At 33.1% G+C, this 18861-nt stretch overlaps 1 protein-coding gene and 1 long non-coding RNA gene across 4 annotated transcripts; one reads left to right on the plus strand and one right to left on the minus strand.

Moving 5' to 3' along the window:
• Positions 1–232: 232 nt before the first annotated feature.
• Positions 233–16765, minus strand: LOC126721135 (disease resistance protein RPM1-like). Its single transcript, XM_050424159.1, has 2 exons — positions 13964–16765; positions 233–466 (listed from the first exon to the last, which is right to left on the minus strand). Exon 1 carries the CDS (start codon positions 16536–16538, stop codon positions 13992–13994), a length of 2547 nt encoding a protein of 848 aa, XP_050280116.1. The 5' UTR covers positions 16539–16765; the 3' UTR covers positions 233–466; positions 13964–13991.
• LOC126721136 (uncharacterized) lies at positions 5382–11179 on the plus strand. Of its 3 annotated transcripts, XR_007653836.1 has the most exons (6): positions 5382–5648; positions 5739–5933; positions 6223–6289; positions 8593–8660; positions 9075–9149; positions 10865–11179. It is a non-coding gene; the product is annotated as an uncharacterized LOC126721136 (long non-coding RNA). The 3 variants fall into 3 exon arrangements; XR_007653835.1 differs by lacking the exon at positions 9075–9149 and having other exon boundaries at positions 5384–5648; XR_007653834.1 differs by lacking the exons at positions 8593–8660; positions 9075–9149 and having other exon boundaries at positions 5385–5648.
• Positions 16766–18861: the final 2096 nt, after the last annotated feature.

The raw sequence follows: 18861 nt of genomic DNA on the forward strand, positions 1-18861 counted from the left end.
AGTCCATATTAGAATGGATTAATAATTCAAGGACATTGACAATCTAGCGATTGAAATGAAATGCAAGCTTCTTGTAAAGATGAAGCTCTACAGTCACGACCCAAATCCATATTTCTATGGACTTTGAGCTAAATATATCTTTTAGTAATAAAAATAATTAATAAATAAATAAAAGTTTTTGAACTAAACTGACATATAATACCTTTACATTCTTAGTACTTAATTTTTTTAAAAAAAATGAAACAAACTATCCTCACCATAACATGTCTATTATACATATAAGTCTAACTCTCATTTTTCTTTTCCTTCTTTTTTTTCTTAGCGATTCCATGTAGCAATTACCATGATAACAATCTCTAATGACCAAAAGTCTCCAAGTACAATGAAAATTCCAAGCATTACAGAAATAGCTAATAAACCAGCCTCTGCAACTCCACGAATCAATTCTTCCCTCAAAGCTTTATATCTGAAACATCAGAATAGAAATGGATGAGCTTCACAACTTAGTAGCAAAATACATAATGCCAAGTTAACAGTAAGATTTAGTTTCCCTATTTCATAACAGAAATCCGAACACCAGGTATGATAAATTTAATGTGGAATAAGGACAAATAGAATAATTTATTTCAAATAGAAAATGCATGAATTTTGGCTAACATAATAATTATCTTTCAAATACATATAAACAATCATGGTTAGGCATGTGCCACATAACATACAGTCCTGTGAGTGAATAATTCCAACATTTTTAACCCCTCTTGGCAGGGCCAAATGATACCAGTACTGAACAAATATGTATAAATTATACCCTTTATGTAACGTCAGATGATCCTATGAACAGGACTAGACTCCACAGTAACTAAGTTTCAAAGTCAAATATGAATAACTGTTTCTTAAATAAACCATAAATCATATTGCTAGCATGCATATCAAAACAGAGTCTGAGACTAAAGATTATAAACATATTCACATAGCATCATAATTCAAGTTAAAATATCTGATTACAAAAATTTATTTGGGAATTTCTAACATCATAATCTGTCTAAAAACTATATTACTTATTTCATAAGTGAATTTCTTTAGCAAATGAAGTATAAAGTCTATAGACAACAAAGTGTTTGGCCCTGGAAGTATGACCAGATATCATATCAGAACAGTAGTTAACAAATAATAATAATTATTGAAGTACATTTGTTATACATAAATTGACAAACTCATAAGCTCAAAAATACTAATTTGAGATTTTTCAAATGAAAATTGAGAAGTAGAAGATTTACAAAGAAAATCAGCTATACATATATGTTACCTCAAAAATTTAAGATACTGTATTAACTGATGGTAACCACTAGAAAAACCTTGTCTGAGTTCGAAGAAATGCCTATATGCTCACATTTATTGATCAACATTACAACATGAACACAGAAAATAAGGACTTAAAAATCATTTTGTTTCAATCCGCTACCTCAAGTTCAAACATAATGTTGTACAAGTTTATCTATTTTCTGAACCTCATATGGCACTATACTGACAAGGCCATTCTCACCTGCTGTGAAAGATTCCAAATGTCATGTATTCTAATGTGATTGTCACAGCAGATCAGCCTACTTCTACCCTAGATTTAACATAAAAAAAGAAATTTACAAATCTCAAAATTTTCAAGATATAAGCTTCTATATATTGACCAACTGTACCAAAATTTGAAGTCAATATTCAACTCCTCAATCGAATTATAAATAATCCAAGTCAATGTCGTTAGACTGCATTCTGCAGCGAGTCAATCCTAATTAGGTAAGAATTACTGCCTGCCCAGTTTTACCCCATTATAATCCTCCCAAACATCTTTTTTTTTCCCCCTAAACAGCATAGATATAGTACTATTAGAGTTATTCTCACCACATTGTGATGTCATCAAAAGGGACCCATCAAGGTTCTCTGGGAAATCCTAATGTACATAGTTAATATTCTATACTAACAGATCATATCCAAATAAAAGTCAAATTCAACCTAGCTTATGAATTCATATGACAATTCAATGCCAGCATGTGCAGTACTCTCTACGGTCCAACCTAAAGCTGGTTATATGGCATTCAAAACGTGCAAAGTTATCACGTAGGTATTTGTCAAGCAGTCAAGCCTATCTCACAAGTTTGACGCAGCTTCACGAAAAGTATAACATGTTCTCGACACCTAGTATCTCACAAGTTTTACACACTTGCAATAGATTTTGAGGTTATAATCCATTATTGGCACCTAAAGGTTATTCTGATAGAGAACAGAGAAAGATGGATAAAGTGAATACCTAATTGAGAATCTAGCTTGGACATTGGATGACTGCCTCTAGCCCTCATTGTCTCTCTCTTTCTCTTCAATTAACATGATAAAATCCCTAGTTCCTCGTCCCTAGCTTTTAAAGTTGGTCCCTCTTTTTTCCTTATTCTGGGATGGGCCTTACAACAGTGTATATCATTAAAATTCACTCAAGGTCTTCTAATCTTTGCTAAGGCAGAAAGAAACCAGCCATAGCTATCAAATAATGCATAGAGAAATTTCAATTATCATTAAGTCATTCTGTCAATGCCAAGAATTCAAATGTAATTTTTAGCAAAAATGTTAATTAATCAAAAGCCACAGAGATTTGCTCCTATGTTAACCCCAGTAAAGCAGATTTCCACTCAAAATACCTCAGTCTTCCATTGAGTTGCAGCGAGTCACAGAGCCACACTCTCAATGAAGTTGTGTAAAAGATTCAGAGTCAAGTCCAGGAAATAGCAAGGGACTATCTAATAAGGCCAATAGCAGTAGCCTCACCAATTTATACTATGTCCTCTCTCAATTTTCAAAAATCTGCATGTTCTAAAATGAATGGGTTGCCATATGGAAGATAATTGGAGAAGACAAACCATGGGTGAAAATTCTAAATTGTAAATGCTTGAGAGGCATGCCCTTCAATGCAATAAAAGTCTAAAAAATACCTTTTAAGAGCTCATGGCAGTAGAAAGAAATTCTGGGTGGTGAGGTGCGGGAAGAACCATGGATACCCATGAATAAAAGTCTAAAATTAGTAATGAGATTGGGTGTAAGATGTGGGAAGACCCATCGATACCATTCCTTCCTAATTTCAAACTACAACCAAAGCATCCCCCAAGCCTGTACAAATCAACTTAGTCTCAAGAGTTTTTTTTTTTTTTTTTTTGTAAATCAGTGAACATTATTAATCAACAAAACAACAAGTACCCTACGACAAAACAGGGAAGAAACCCTCAGAATAATTCTCTGATAAAAGATGAGCAAAAGATACAGAGGAAAAACTCTAGCCAAGACAAGCTAGAAACCCAAAAAAAAAAAAAAGTACTCTCAACCAGTGAAACAATAGCTACTATGTTGTTGTAACTAAGAGCTGAGAAGGAAAGAAGGTCCATCCCCCACTGGAAACACAAGGTGCAATTTAAAGCAAAATTTTGGTACTTTCCTTCCTCTTTCCATTCCATCCAAACTGAGTCTTGGAGTTAATCACTGCAAGTCCAGTCCAGTGGAATAAAGAACTTATTTGGGCTGATTTTTAAGAAGATTAGCATCAAATATTCAAATATCCTCAAAATCCACTTGTCACAAGATCAGCAAACATATAAGGTAACTTGGACCCTACACACATTTGAGTAATTTCACTTCTCAATTGGCTTACAGATTCAACCAACCAATATTGAATAGAAGAAATAATGGAGCAGTAAGATTTAGGAACATCTGAACATGCTAATCTAGAAGATTGCATGGAACAAACTTCCTAGTTGAGCTGTGTAAACTGAAGATTCGAGATAAATGACAAATTATGCATGCTCTGTAATTATGGAGATGTAAGATTTGTGAATGTTTGAAAACGTTAATCATTGTCCACAAAACAGGGACTGCTGACACTAACCCACTAACACTACAAATCTGGACTTGGATGATAGCTAAAGTTAAATGTAGAGTTGTGTGTAGTGGAGATAGTGATTTGAAAGACCATTCACCGTTATCCCTCACTCTAATACAAGAAAGGGTCATTTTTTGGTATTGTGACTGGAGCTTGATCTATCTTATTGGTATGCCATAATATTCAATGATGATAATCTTTTCTATAGGTTTCCCATGTTGCTAATGCTTCTATATCAAATACTAATTAACTCTTCATTTGCTGGTTCATGGTGTGTATTTTCTAGGATAATAAGCAGTGCTTCTATGATCACCCAGTTCTGCGGCTTCAATACTCTGTGACTTCAACCCTCTTTGAGGTGAACACATTAATTGTCTAGCAATGTTTCTTTTGAAAATTGTCTCTTTGCCTGAGCGCGAGCTCTCACAGACTTCAACCCTCTTTGCACTGTTTTTACAGATGGTGTGACTCCTCTATTAATCACTAAACATAATTTTTCAGCTTCCAATCGAAGAGACAAACCAAATGACTTAGTCTGCTTCATAAAAGAGCAACTACCACCAGCTCCTAGCAGTAGAAGGATAATGGGTGTGTGCCACCTATATCCTATGGGTCCAAATTCTTCGTTACCTTTCCCAATCTTTCTTCACTACCACAAAATACTGTCCACATTATTCCAACATTGCCTCTCCCAACCCATCAGACCTTTCTTTCATCCTCGACAGAAAACTATAAATCCATAGTAGAATGTATGAACAATTGCAGGACATTGACAATCCAGCGATTCAAAAGGAAAGCCTCTAGTAAAGACAAGGCTCTTACAACATTTTTAATCCCTCTTGACAGGGCCATATGGCACTAGTAACGAACAGATTTGTATATATTATATCCTATGGGTAAGGTCAGATGACACCAATTGCTTACAGATTGCCATATATTATTCCACCATGGAAAGAGCAGGACTCCACAATCAACAAAGTTTCAAATTCAAACATGGATAACCATTTCTTAAATAAACCATAAATCATTTTTGTGAGCATACACAATCAAAAAAAGTCCAAATATTCCAAACATATTCACATAATATTGGGATGGAAAAAAAATTATATGGGTATTTCGAACATTATAAATCTGTCCAAATAATATATTACTTATGTCATAGAGGAAATTTTTTAGCAAAAAAAGTGTAGACAACAAACTTTGGCCCAAGAAGCATGAACAAATATCATATAAACAATAATTTACAAATTACAATTTCTATTTAAATACATTCATTAAACATGAATTTTTTTTTTTATCTAATACTATATATAATAGCAGAAGCCTTTAATGAGGTGCTGACACGTTAGGAAAAATGACCTCTTAAAATTTTGCCATGTGTAAGTTAAAAAGCGATAAATTATGTTGTTTGGTAAATCTACGGCACCGTTTAAGAGCCTCTTATTATAAATAAAAAAATTAACCGCATAAATCAATTAAAAAAACAGGCTTGCTTGCTGTATGGAGAAAGAGGAAGAGAACGGAGTGGTAAAAATACAAACGAAAGGCTTGAGAAATATATAGTCACAAAGAGAGACAGTTTGTATGGCGCCAAGAGAGAAAAAGAGAGAGGCGATGAGGCCTGAGAGAGACATGGAGAAAGAAACTGAGAAAGGGGAAGAATCAGACCACCGGAACCACAAGCACATAGAAAGAAAAATCTATGGCCCATCAAAACCGTAAATTTTTTTAGATTTGGGTATGAAATTTTACTTTTAATTGAGTTTTCCTGTTGGGCAGGTTTAGATTTGATTTGTTTTTGTTTTTGTTTTGGGTTTTTAAAACACAGAATGATTGAGAGGGATACAGAGATAGTGTTCGTGAATGTCGCTGCCACCAGCGTCAGTCCGGCTTCCTACCACCGTCAGTAGCCTCGCCATAGAAGAAAAATCTATGGACCATCAACACCGTAAGGCCATATACGCACCACCATCAGATTATCGGAACTGCCGCCAGTACCTTCTTTCCCCCTTTTTAGATCTAGGTATGATTTTTTTTTTTCTTTTATATAAGATTTATGTATGATATTTGATTTTTTGTTTTAAATTCTTTGATAGGATAGGTTTTTTTATTTATTATTATTTTTTAATAACTTACTGAAATTATAAAAAAAAAAAAAATTTTGAATTTTAGTTTTGGTTTTTCACCGTAAAGAAACGAAATTAAAAACAATTTCCTGTAACTAATCTTAACAAAATCCTTGGGATCAGATAAGTGTAGGATTGAGTGTTGTGCTGATATTTGTTTTTTCTTTTTCAATCTCATTTATTTAGGTTTATTGTTCGGTTAAGGTTTATCGGAACCGCAGGCACAGAGAGACAGGCTATATACCCGTAACCGGTAAAGTTTTTGTTTTTTTTAGCTTTCATTTTATAAATCTGGGGATTGAATATGATTTAGGTTTGAATTTCTTGGTTGGATTGGTTTAGATTTTGTTATTTGTGTTAGGCTTCCATTAACAATGCCTTCTATAGTATAATACTATAATACCAGTTTTAATATAATATGGTTTTAGATATCCAATAAGTTAGTGATTATGTTGGAGAGTTTGCAATCATCACAACAACAAAAAAAGGATTTGTACTATGTACATCATACCTGTTTGATAAATGTCTTATAGACGTGTTTATTATTGGTATGATTTTTTTTTTTTTTTTGGGGTTTAATATTGTTGTTCTCATCAAATTCAAATTCTTTGAATGTATTAGTCATTGAAGTTAAAAGATAACATTTTTCTTATGCCCATTTTAATTATAGTTATCTAATCTAATGAACATTCTCTGCCTATCACATTCAGTATATGAATGACTTATATAATCTCTCTGATGGACAATATTGGGTTATCGAACATTAGAATTTTTAAAATCAAATAATGATGCTTGCTGTTTTGGAAGACAACAAAGCTGGTGTATCTGTTATTCTTTATTATTAGAAGAGAAAGCTCATTACAGCTTAAGTCATACAAATCACTCAATTTTAGTCTTCTGAAGATAAATAAGTATGTGTTGGTAGTCCAAAAAACTCTGCCATTTCCTAGCAAAGCATTGACCCAACTGTATGTAATTGATGGTCTCCACGTTAGAAAGATTCCACTAATGGTAATGGTAACTACATTTTAGTAATATGCTCACAAATTTTTGATAAAATTCTGCCGTTGTTTTTTATTCTAAAATTTATTTTTATCATTTATAATTTACGTTTTATGATGTGGAAAGAAGCACTAAGTTCCTATTTTGATGTTGTTGTTACTTATATATAACATCCATAGTCTATTGAATAATTTATGTTGTTAAAGAAACCGATTGAAGTGGATAAGAATGTATGATTTTCCTATCAATCTTGATGGGGCACATTATAGATTATCTCTATTGTTGTTGTTGTTTCTCAATTGTGGTGTACATGGCATTTAAGTTACATTTTTTTTTTTGCAAACCAATCATTAATGTAGCTTCAAGAAAATTAAATATACATGATTATTATTGAATTATCAAAAAAAAAAAAAAAAAAAACTTATTGGAGGCCTTTTGTTGAATACCTAGCATATATAGTCATCTATTTTTACTTACAAAATCCTTCTGGAAAAGAAAATAACAAGAGAGATGGTTTTGTAGAGCCTAAGAAGTAACAGCCAAGACATACCCTATACTTTATGCCAGATTAGTTAATTGCAACAGATTAGGCAAACTGATTAGATAGTTAAAACAAAAACAAAAAAACAAAAGAGAATCTTAACAATATATTTTGTTACTGTAAACTGATGGAAAAACCTAATAGAATTTTATTGTTCTGTTCTGTTTAGTCCAAAACAAAAACTAATTGAATCCACATACTTCTAAAAAAATGACAAAAATATGCAAAACAAAACCAATACAAACCCAAATATGTCAATTAACCAAATCTAAACTAAAATATCAGATAAATACAAGGTAAGTCAAGTCATCCTAACCTGTCAGTTTGATCTACCAACTCTTCTTACAAAACAGCCAAGTGTTTTATATGGCAAAGATCACTGTAGAGCTATAATTAAAAACTAATTGAGACATACCCCATCCTTAAGCCCAGATTAGTTAATTGCAAAATGATCAAATGTATGGGAAGGAGTCTTCCCTAGAAGATTGTAAAGAGCCTTTCAAACTCTATGCGCCGCTTGGTAAAACTTGGAAATTTCTTAAAGCCAAAAAACTATGGTATTGAATTGCTTTAGTTAGTATAGAAATTGACTAACAACCAAAAGTTCTTTCGCTTTATTCATGAACTAATCTATGATCCTCTTGAAACAAACCTTGCATATGACCTAAGATGGTTTTCAAATTTCAGTCTACGACAAAGATTAAGTTTTCTTGATTTTGAAGGATTTCAGTTGTGATTGGTGATGACTCTATAAATGAGAGTTTCAATTTCAAATAGTGTTTTATATATGGATTACTCTATGTTGTTAAATTTGAGTTTGGTATTGATTCAAAATTTGTAATGGTTCATTTATATAAACCTGCCATGTTTTCTGAATTTTAGATAATTATAATTAATTACATGGCACACAATCACGTCTTATAGGATCTCAGTTTCTAGCGCCTCATTTATATTGGCTCTTATTAGGAATTTTGTATTTATAATGACATATTTTCCCCCATATGTTAATGTAGATCACTCATCCCTGACTTATAAGACTTTTGGCTACTATTGGATAAGAGCTACTAAATTAAATTGAAAGGTTAGGAATGCCTAATTTTCCCTTTGTAGCTATTATTTAATTTGTAACTTTTTGTCCTTTGTTGATGCTTGATTAAAAAAAAATAGAACTAAAATAGAAAAAGAGAGGAAAATGCAAGAGAAGCGCGCCTAAAAAGATGGTTGCAAAGTTTTGAGAAACGAACCAATACAAAATGGCATGAAAGAAAAAATAGTTTACAAAATAAACTTACCCAGGCTAGGAAATACAGGGGAATAGTAATTGCTAAAAAAAAAAAAAAAAGATTGTTCTTTGTTGCATTCACTTGGTACAAGTACTAACTTTTATGTGTTAAGAGGTTCACTTCTCTTTCTGCCACTTTGTACTTATTAGTTCTTTATACATTCCTTTTTCTAAATTTGAAAATAAAACTTTCTATTCACATTTGATTATTAGATATTGACGTTGACATGGGCCATTCCTTTGGAGAAACTAGAATTAACATAAGTACAGATGATACTTTGGTAAAAGGTAGGTCCAGTTGTTGTGATGTTCTTCAAGGAATCCATGAATCAGATAATGAGAGTGGTTGTGAAGAATTTCCAAGTAAATTACTTCAATTTACAAGAAGGAAAAAAAAAAAAAAAACTTGACTTTCATTTTGTTCACATCATTAATGTTGTTCCCATATTTTAAAATTCATATAGGAAAATCTACTGAACCTTGGAATTTCGGTCCACCTTATTTATGCATGTATTGTGGTTCAATTTTATGGTATGAAGAGAGAATAGTAAAATCTAAGAGGCCTAAGAACCTAAAATTCTTTGTGTATTGTATGGAGGGTAAGGTTAAGTTGCCTTTGCTTAAGAAAGTACCTCCTCTTATTGATGAGCTGTTATAACATTCATTTTGTTTGACAAAGGAGCTAAGAAAATTGTATCTAAGACTGCAAAAGAACTTGCAGAGATGCAAGCAGAGGCAATTTCAAATAGAAATGTCAATTATATTTCTTTATTGTTTGAGAGCTGAACTTTTATAAACCTTTACCAACATTGTACACATACATATCATTATATACCATTAAAAAAAAAAATTACAAAGGTATGTTGAATGTTTTCCGTAGCTTTTCCTCTTAATACTTTATCTTTGTTAATATTTTCCTCTTATTGTCTCAAGCTTCATCATGTAAGAATTCTATAATTACTAATTACAATTTCGAAACAAAATTGTATATTTGGTTTGTGGTCTTTAGCATTTTTTAGTTTTTCTTACGATTTTCATGAATGTTGTTACCTTGGGATGCTGTATTGTGAAATTTCTCCAACGTAGTCTTTCCTAACACAATAATTGCATCCTATAAGATTTCAACCTCACAAACACTCGATAAAAAGGATTGCCCATTATAATCTTGATATGATTGCTTGATTAACAGTAGAATACAATTACAAAAGTGAATGGTTAGAACTTAAAGTAAATTATTAATTAGAATGAAGACATGAATGTGAATGAGAATTTAGAAATTTACTTGAAATTCCAAGTTAAAGAAATTCTTATTTTTTATTAAAGACAATAATATATCCAATATGGTTTATATATTGTATCTTAAAATTGAGGTTCACATGGTTTGATTGATTTGGTACATTACTATTTATTGTTGAAGAGAAATTTCAATTTTGAACATTTCTTAAAATTAGATAAATTTTCATTAGAATACTCAAGATATTTGACAATTTCTAGCTTGCAAGGTCAGTATAGTACTATGAATGCAATAAACTTATTAAAAAAAAAAAAAACTAATGGTATAGGTCATGATGTATGTATGTATACTTAGCTAAATTTGTGACTGTGTATACAAAAATTGAAGTTGGATGTAAATGTCCTACCAAGGGAGATTCAGAATATAGTTGGCAACTAATAATACTTCCAAACATGTTCTAGAGATTCACAAAATTAGAATGTTTTCAGTTAAAATTATTTGTGGCACACACTTTTTTTTTTGCACCATTTTTGTTTGGAATTCCTAATATGCACATTATTTACTATGCACACCTACTTGGTACATAAGAAGTTCTCATCAAATTAAAAATAATATATTAGAACTTCTCATGATGCCTTCAAAGCCAATGTAGTACAATGAAAGCAATCTAAATTTTGCTTATGAGAAAATTGTAACTTATTGTTTAAGGCTTTATTAAATGTTTGTGAATTCTTGAAGCACCTTTTAATTTAAGTGAAAATTATTGTAGGACACAAAAGACAAATTTGTCAGAAAAACAAGGGAGGACAGCAGTTCTCTATTTACAACTGCCATATCTGCTAAAGAGGAAAATCAGATGATGATAGCATACCAATTCAAATGCTTCACAAACGAAGCACGGCTACTAAACAAAATGCATTGAAGAAGAAGAAAATTTGAAGAGAAAAAAAATAACCAGTAGATGTACTACATTACCCAGATGAAATGTAATGTATTTTATTATATTCTTATGTTAAGTTGATAGAATTTTAAATATGTAAAATGTTCCTGTGTATTGCGTGTGTTAAATGATTTGTATTGAATATTTTTTGGAATTTTTTTTACTGTGTATTTAGGATTTAAATTTGTCAATGCCTTACTCTACAAAGTTCTATTTAATTTTCGGTTTTGTTTTTCCTCTTACCTGTTCTTTTATTTTTAAAGAGGGGTTGAAATTGTGGGACTTTGAAATTTGAAAGTATATAATGTTCTTTTTACATAGTTTATATTTCATAGATTTTGCATGTTTTGATTGTGAGATCTAAAAGTATACAAGCACTTATACTTATTAAGGTATTCTAGAGACTAATAAGCTCTAACAAAAAAAAAAAAAAAAACCATTCAAGAGACCCATAACCTGTATCAACAAATAATAGTTAGCACATATATCTTTAACTAACATTACCTCCAAAAAATAATGAGAACCAATCTCTACTGAGCATGATATATATATATATATATATATATATCCCTTACAAGGGTGTGAATGAAATGATTCATCAAACTATTATATATGTACATAATGATTAGCAAATGGACAAATACATTTTAAGTACATAGTAGAGGATCAAATGCAAATATAGAATTATGACTTAAAAAATATTAAACCCGTAATGATAAATTGATTTTAATCTACATAAACATTAAGAGATATCTCTTTTATTTCAAATTTTTATATGTTCCTTCAAACCGTCACACAAATTATGATACATAACTCAAGGGCTCTAACTAATATTATTCTGACTTTCTATTCCATAAACCTGTAACCATTTTTTTCTTTTGAACTTTTTGGTTGTAAAATTTTCTCTAATCTTATGGTTTGATTCATTGTGGTTCCTAGGAATGGTAGGTATAGTATTTGAAATTGTCATGCAAGTTTTAGTTCGATGTGATTCATTGCGGTTCCTAGGAATGGCAGATTTTGTATTTGAAATTGTCATGTAAGTTTTAAATTGGTGTGTTTCAACCTTATATGTGGTTTTTAAATTTTTTTTTTTTTAATTTGTTTCTATGTATTATTTTTTGTAGATTCTTGCTTGAAGCAAATTAGTAAATGCTTCAAAAATAAAATGATCTTTGCAAATTGTTAGCAAATTAGTAAAGGGCAGAGTATTGAAAACCAAAATTGTAGAGCACTCCACTGTAGTGCAAAGTGTGCTACGCAAGCCATAATCCAAGTATAAATTTTATAAATGTGTTTTTTATATGGCAGAAGCTTGACAAGATGCTCAAAATAAGTCAAGCTTTAATTGCTTAAAGTCAAATTCTTTTTTTAGACACTATATGCTTAAATATACTACATCATTCAAGTTTAAATGTATGTAGTGGAAGTATGATAACTAAGTTTATGTTGGTTGCAAAGTTCATTAATATGTAAAATGACCCCGCGCATTGCGCGGGTTAAACACTAGTATATATAAGTAATAAAGATTTATTAATATCAAAGAAAATTACATAAATCAAGTAAATCAAGAAAAGTAAAGAAAGAATGGATTCTCAACGCCAACAACCAGTCCATTAAGGTTCTAAAAACAGAATAACTTGAGATCTAGCATAGTTATCTCATTATCTTCAAAAAACCTGCTATTCATTAAACATGAATTGACAAACTCATAAGCTCAAAAATACTAAATTGAGGTTTTTGATATAAAAATTGAGATGTAGAAGATTAAAAAAGAAAAATTCAGGCCAATACATATATGTCACCATGAAAGCGTAAGACTAAAACTGATGGCAACCTCTAGAAAGACCTTACTTCCTTGTCTCAAGAGCTTGAAAAAATGCTTATATGCTCCTATTTATCAATTAACATATCGATGAAGTCATGGAAGAGTAATATGCTATTATTTTGCAAATTCACCTATTCAAAGAATTATTTTATTGGGTACTCGTTTGAAGTCCAATTGAAGTGAAAGTCGTGCCATTTTAATGGTCTAAGTTTGAGTCTTTAGGGTTAAAACAGTTTTTAATTTGGGTTTTTATTTTATTAGTTATGGTCAATTCATAATTTCATATCCAGGGCAAATCTATAATTACTACAATTCCTGCGAATTAAGGGTATTTTTTTTGATAAGTAATAAGAATTCATTGATAGAAAAAAAGATACACCCAAGCACACAGGTAGTATACAAGGGGGAGCAAGTCAAGAATGAAAATTACAAAGGTCAAGTAAATCCAAAATAGAAAGAGGATGGTTTCTCCACACAGAGAACCATTCAAGTAAGGATCGGAAGAAAAGAAGCTTGAGGTCAGGCAAAGCACGCTCAGAGTCTTCAAAACATCTACTATTCCTCTCCTTCCAAATACACCACATCAAGCAAAGAGGAATGATCTTCCAAATGGCTCCATTGCGGAGGCGACCAAAGTGACCTTGCCAACAAGCAAAGAGACCAACAACAGAAGAGGGCATGTATTAAGGGTATTTTGGAAATTTAGTTGAGTCCAGAATCTTCTAAGAAATTCTAAGCATCTTAGGTTTATTTTCTTTGGGTCCAAGTTAGTATGTATTAGGTTTTATTTTACTAGTCAAACTAGTAATCCTAATACTACTGGGAGTCCTACTACTACTATTACAAGAAAGAATCTCAATATGTATTGTGCCAAATGTTTTTTTTTTTTATATAAGTTATTGTGCTCAATGTATTAGAAATAATGGACTATAACCTTCAAGCTACTAACCATTGATAGTGCCACTAGTGTAACCAAATATCTACTACTAATTCATTTGACAGAAATGTGAGATTTAACAATCCAAGAAAATGAATGTGCAATCATGGCAGCATGTTACATGGAAATATAACAACAATATTTTTGTTCATCCAAACCATACCAAAGAGGTGCTTCAACGACAACGCTTCTCATCCTTTTATTATACTAATAAGGTCTTGTGGAACAAGCACTTCCTCCAGCTGGCTGAGCAAATTCTTTGTTACGTGCACCATGACCAAGCTATCACATTTTTTTATTGTCAGCTTTTGAAGTTTAGGCAATGCTCGTTCTTGAATCACAACCATGTTTAACCTATTGCATTGTTCAATTTCTAACATCTTCAATTCCGAAAAGCATTCAGCACTAAATTCCATCACCGTACCAGTGTAAGCATCATACAGATGAAGCTCCTTTAGTGAAGGCAAAGCCTGAAGGGCCTCGAGTGGGCTGCTCTGCAATTTTGACCATTTGAGCTGTATTTTAGACAAACTGTTAAGTTTACCAATCCATGCTGGAATTTCCTCCAACCTCCCTCCAAGAATTAGACTATTAATCAGTTGAGGAGAGTTCGTCACATAATTCAAATCAAGATACTCCTCCTTGCTTGCTGAGTTCACATACAAAGAGCAAAGATGCTCCATCTTCTCAATGGATGCACACAAATTTTTTCCATCTTCAACCTTGAGTTCTGTGATCCCAAGTTCCCTCATATGAATCAAGTTCCCTAACTCTTTTACAATGCTCTGGTTCTTGTTGTTTGCCTTGATAAGTGATAGTTTCTCTAACATTGTCAAACACCCAATTCCTGAAGACACTTGTGCCCCTACAGCAGCCTGATATGTGCCTCGGCCACCAACAAACAAAAAGAGCAACTTATGAAGTTTAACGATCTCCATTGGGAAAATGGTGACAAGAGTTTCTTTAAGGTCCAAAATGATTAAGTTTTGAAGCTTCTTAATAGATTTTGGAACTGAATCTATCTTTGTATTCCTCAGACTTAGGTACGTTAGGAGGTTGAGTTTGACAGCTTCTTCAGGAAAATGATGCAAGGCTGAATTTTCCAAATCTAAAACTGTCAACAACCTGACCTTTCTGAAAAAACTTCTGGGAAATGATTCAATTCGATTGTCTCCCCCAAACAGAGAAAATGTACGAAGATAAGAGAGGTCCTTGCTTTGTAATATAGAGGGGGAGCAATTGTGGAGAGATAAGCGCCGGATCTTCTCACCCCCCAAACTGGTGTGTTGTCTGCTCACAACAGTAAAGAAGTTGTCCTTCATAGTCTCGGAAAGAATGAACCCTCTTACAAGATTAGAAACTCGACAACTCCTTACTTGTCCATCTAAATACCATCTGCTCACTTGAACCAAGCTCATTTGAATTAGCTCATCTAAGTACTCATACGCCACTTGCTCTAGAGTTTTACCTCGTTTTTGTTCAATGAATCCCTCAGCTACCCACAGGCGAATTATTCTTCCACATTTGATAGAGTAATCCTCAGGAAAAAGGCCAAAGTACAAGAAACAAGACTTGAGATTGGGCGGAAGACGATAATAACTTGGCCATAAAATTCTATAGAAAGAGTGACTAAAAGGATTATCTGGTTCATATTGAAGGGAATCATGGACCTTCCTAAACTCCATCATGCTTTGTTGCTTATTTGACAAGAATTTTCCAATAGTAACAATTGCATGCGGCAATCCTTCACATCTTTTTACAATTTTCACAGACCAATCAACCAAAAAATCCGGGCATTTACCATCCTGGAAGGCCTTATCACAAAAGAGCTCCCAAGCCTCTTCGCATGTTAATGGATGAAGGTTGAGATCATAGATATAATGACTGGAACTAGCACAATAAGAACCTAAACTGCGTTTACGTGTGGTGATGATTATTCTACTACCAGTATTATTAGAAGGAAGCACATTTTTAATCCAATTCCACTCATTCTCATTCCAAATATCATCTAAAACAAGGAGGTACCTTTTATGTTGTAAACAAGAGCGCAACTTATTTATTTTGTGAGGTAATTCCAGTGCCTCACAAAGTTTCTCTAACAAGCCATCAGAAGAGCGTGAGACGGAAACCCAAGCTTTGCAATTAAAATTTGAATTCAAAATATGGTAAACTTCGCTAATAAGAGTTGTTTTACCTGAGCCAGCATCTCCAATTACTGAAATTACCTTATCACTTGAATCTTCAAGGCAAACAAGACTAAGAAGAGGCTTTATATGCTTCTCAATGCCCACATGATGTTCATCCCCCAAAAATAAATTGGAACTTGATCTTACCGTACGAACGTGGGGGGGACAAATGCAAAGTGCATCGATGCTTCTAATTTTGCACTTGATCGCTTTCATTCGGGAGGAAAATCGCTTTGATGGACAAAACATGCTCGCATAAATAAATTTGATGGCCTGACGAAGATGACGGGGGCGTTCAGTAGCTTCATACATGAGATCTTCAATTACATCCTGAATTTCAAAGGCTAAATCCCGCACATACGATCGAAGCTTCAAACCCTCGGTATCTTCTCTTCCTTCTGTGTCCTCCAGGTAAACTTTTATAGTATTCAACCATTTTCTTAGCTCTTCAATTTCAATCTCAATACGCTTGAAGTCAAACCAACTTTCGACGAGCCACAGTGACAACTTATCAACTAGAGTTATTGCTCCGAAGACTGCAACTTCTGCCATTCTAAGCAATCAACTTTGTGACCGATTTTGGTGAAAATACAAGTTAGATAGGATTCACGAAAACAAAGGAGATCGAAAATACAAGCTAGACAAGATTCATGAAAACAAAGGAGATCGAACAGAAGCAGATATGGATTTATTGGATCTATAGATCTATACAATTACATTCAGGCGTAAAGAGTAAAGTGAATAAAGATGAACAGAGATGGATTCGGTCCCATCCGGACTCCTGACTATAAAATAATTTATAAAGGGCACAAAACTTTCTCGCACGTGCCCTGCGTGCACCGCTATACCATCTATTCCTTTTTCTTTTCCTTTTATATAGAGAATCTAAAAATTACTTCTTCTTTTTTTTTCTTTTCTTTCTCTTTTTTTGAGAATCTAAAAATTATATTCTAACTATAGTTCAGTTTATTCCCAAAAAAAAAAAAAAAAAAAAAAAAAAAGAAGGTATAGTTCAGTTTGGGTAAATCTCTATTTGCTAAGTTTTAAATATTTTAAAATTTTACTCCAAACTAAATTTTAACTTTAATTTAATCATTCATCATTTTTAAAATTTTTTATTTAATACTGAAAATTTTAGTCATTCTTACTTGTATTTCTATAATTTAATCCTGATGAAACTTGGTTAAAATTTGAATTTTATTTTTGAAATATGTTTTCCTTTATATAAAATTTTATTAATTTATCAATCTCACTAGCATCCTATTTTTAATATTAAAAGAAAGAAGAATATGGGGTTTATTACGATAGAATAAATTATGTGAAAAATATATATATATATATATACAGACACTTGGCGCAATTATGACTTTTAGACCCACTTTTTACCATATTATTAGTCTTTTCTTTTCTTTTTTACAAGAACTATATTTTTAGTTAAAGTGTTGTGTGGGGGTCCAAGGACAGCACCCCTACTAGGCTGTGCCCAAGGAGCATATGGACCCAATGAGGATTTAAGGATAGCTCCACTGTTGGGGCACACCTGAGGAGCGTATAGGCCCAACAAGTAGAAACAATAGTGGGATAGTTAGCATTACATGAAGAAAGGGTTTGAACAAGGACCACTAAACAACCCAAGGAGGAAGAAAGGAACCTTGTCCCAAAGGTAACCACCCCAAGGTAACGGGGAGGAGTAACACCCCTTGTTTGGAAGTGTAAATGGAAAGGGAGTGGGAAACGTGTTAAGGAAGCACCCATCACCTCCGCATTGAATACATTGCACCAGTTAGGTCAGCCGGATTAATGGCTGAATGACACCTGAACAGTGCCAAGACAAGCTATAGCTCACTCAACACTTCCCTAAAGGTGGGATGGGACAAGCATTTAGGGGGATTCAACCACCCTCCATGTGGAGGGTCAAGATGAAAACTAGCTACTATAAAAAGATGAGAGATCACATTGAACAAAGATCGGAACTAGGAATTCAGGCTAGGAGTTAAGTGTGAAATGGAATTAAGTGTCGTTGGATCTGTTTTTCCCTGTGGCTCATTAATGACTTTAACCCCATATATGGGGTTTCCTGAATTCATGGATGCACCTTCGAAATTTTGAGTTTACCTTTCACTTTCTTTCCGTTGGCCAGCTATCTTGGAGAATAACTTATCCCGTGATACATGCAAGGAATCAGGCGTTACCAAAAATCATTGATTTGCCTTAAATGCACATATATTGGATCCTTCTTCAGCACTGACTCCCCTGAACCCTGCTCTGATTAGGCAACACCAGTACCCTATGCACATGATTTCTAATGATCAGTAATAGGATCTTCTTGAGCTGTTTTGATCGATTGAGTTGATGGCCCTACTTTTGACTTATAGAAACCAAGTATTGAGATAACTGATTTGCGTGAAGTAGAGAAAGGTGGTGCTCGCATACTCGGACCAAATTGTCTTTAGGTTAATGAGAGTGCTCCTTCAGTTTCCAGCCAGAGTGCATAATCCTTGTCGTCGTGATCGAGACAGCCACACCAGTAGCAAATATTTGGCAAACATTCATATTTAAAACTAATCCACACTTCTTTATCTTTCCCTAAGGAAACTAGGCAACCATGACACAGGGGTTCAGAGATATCCATAGAAACTCCTACCCAAATGAAATTCTCCCCCTCAGAATTTGCTAGTCTTTGTGGGTATGATATGACCTAAGACTTCGCAAATTTTCTCAGTTGCTTTTGTGTTCATGTACCTAATTGGAAGGTCATGAACTTGCACCCAGAAGGTCGTTTTCTCAAACTTAAGGTCATCAACTAAGTGGACATGATGCAAACCTCAATCTACACGCTTTGAGACCCAACAAATAATATTGGAATACTTGCTCA

The sequence above is a fragment of the Quercus robur genome, chromosome 4 (genome assembly GCF_932294415.1).
Source record: "Quercus robur chromosome 4, dhQueRobu3.1, whole genome shotgun sequence".
NCBI classification, from domain to species: domain Eukaryota; kingdom Viridiplantae; phylum Streptophyta; class Magnoliopsida; order Fagales; family Fagaceae; genus Quercus; species Quercus robur.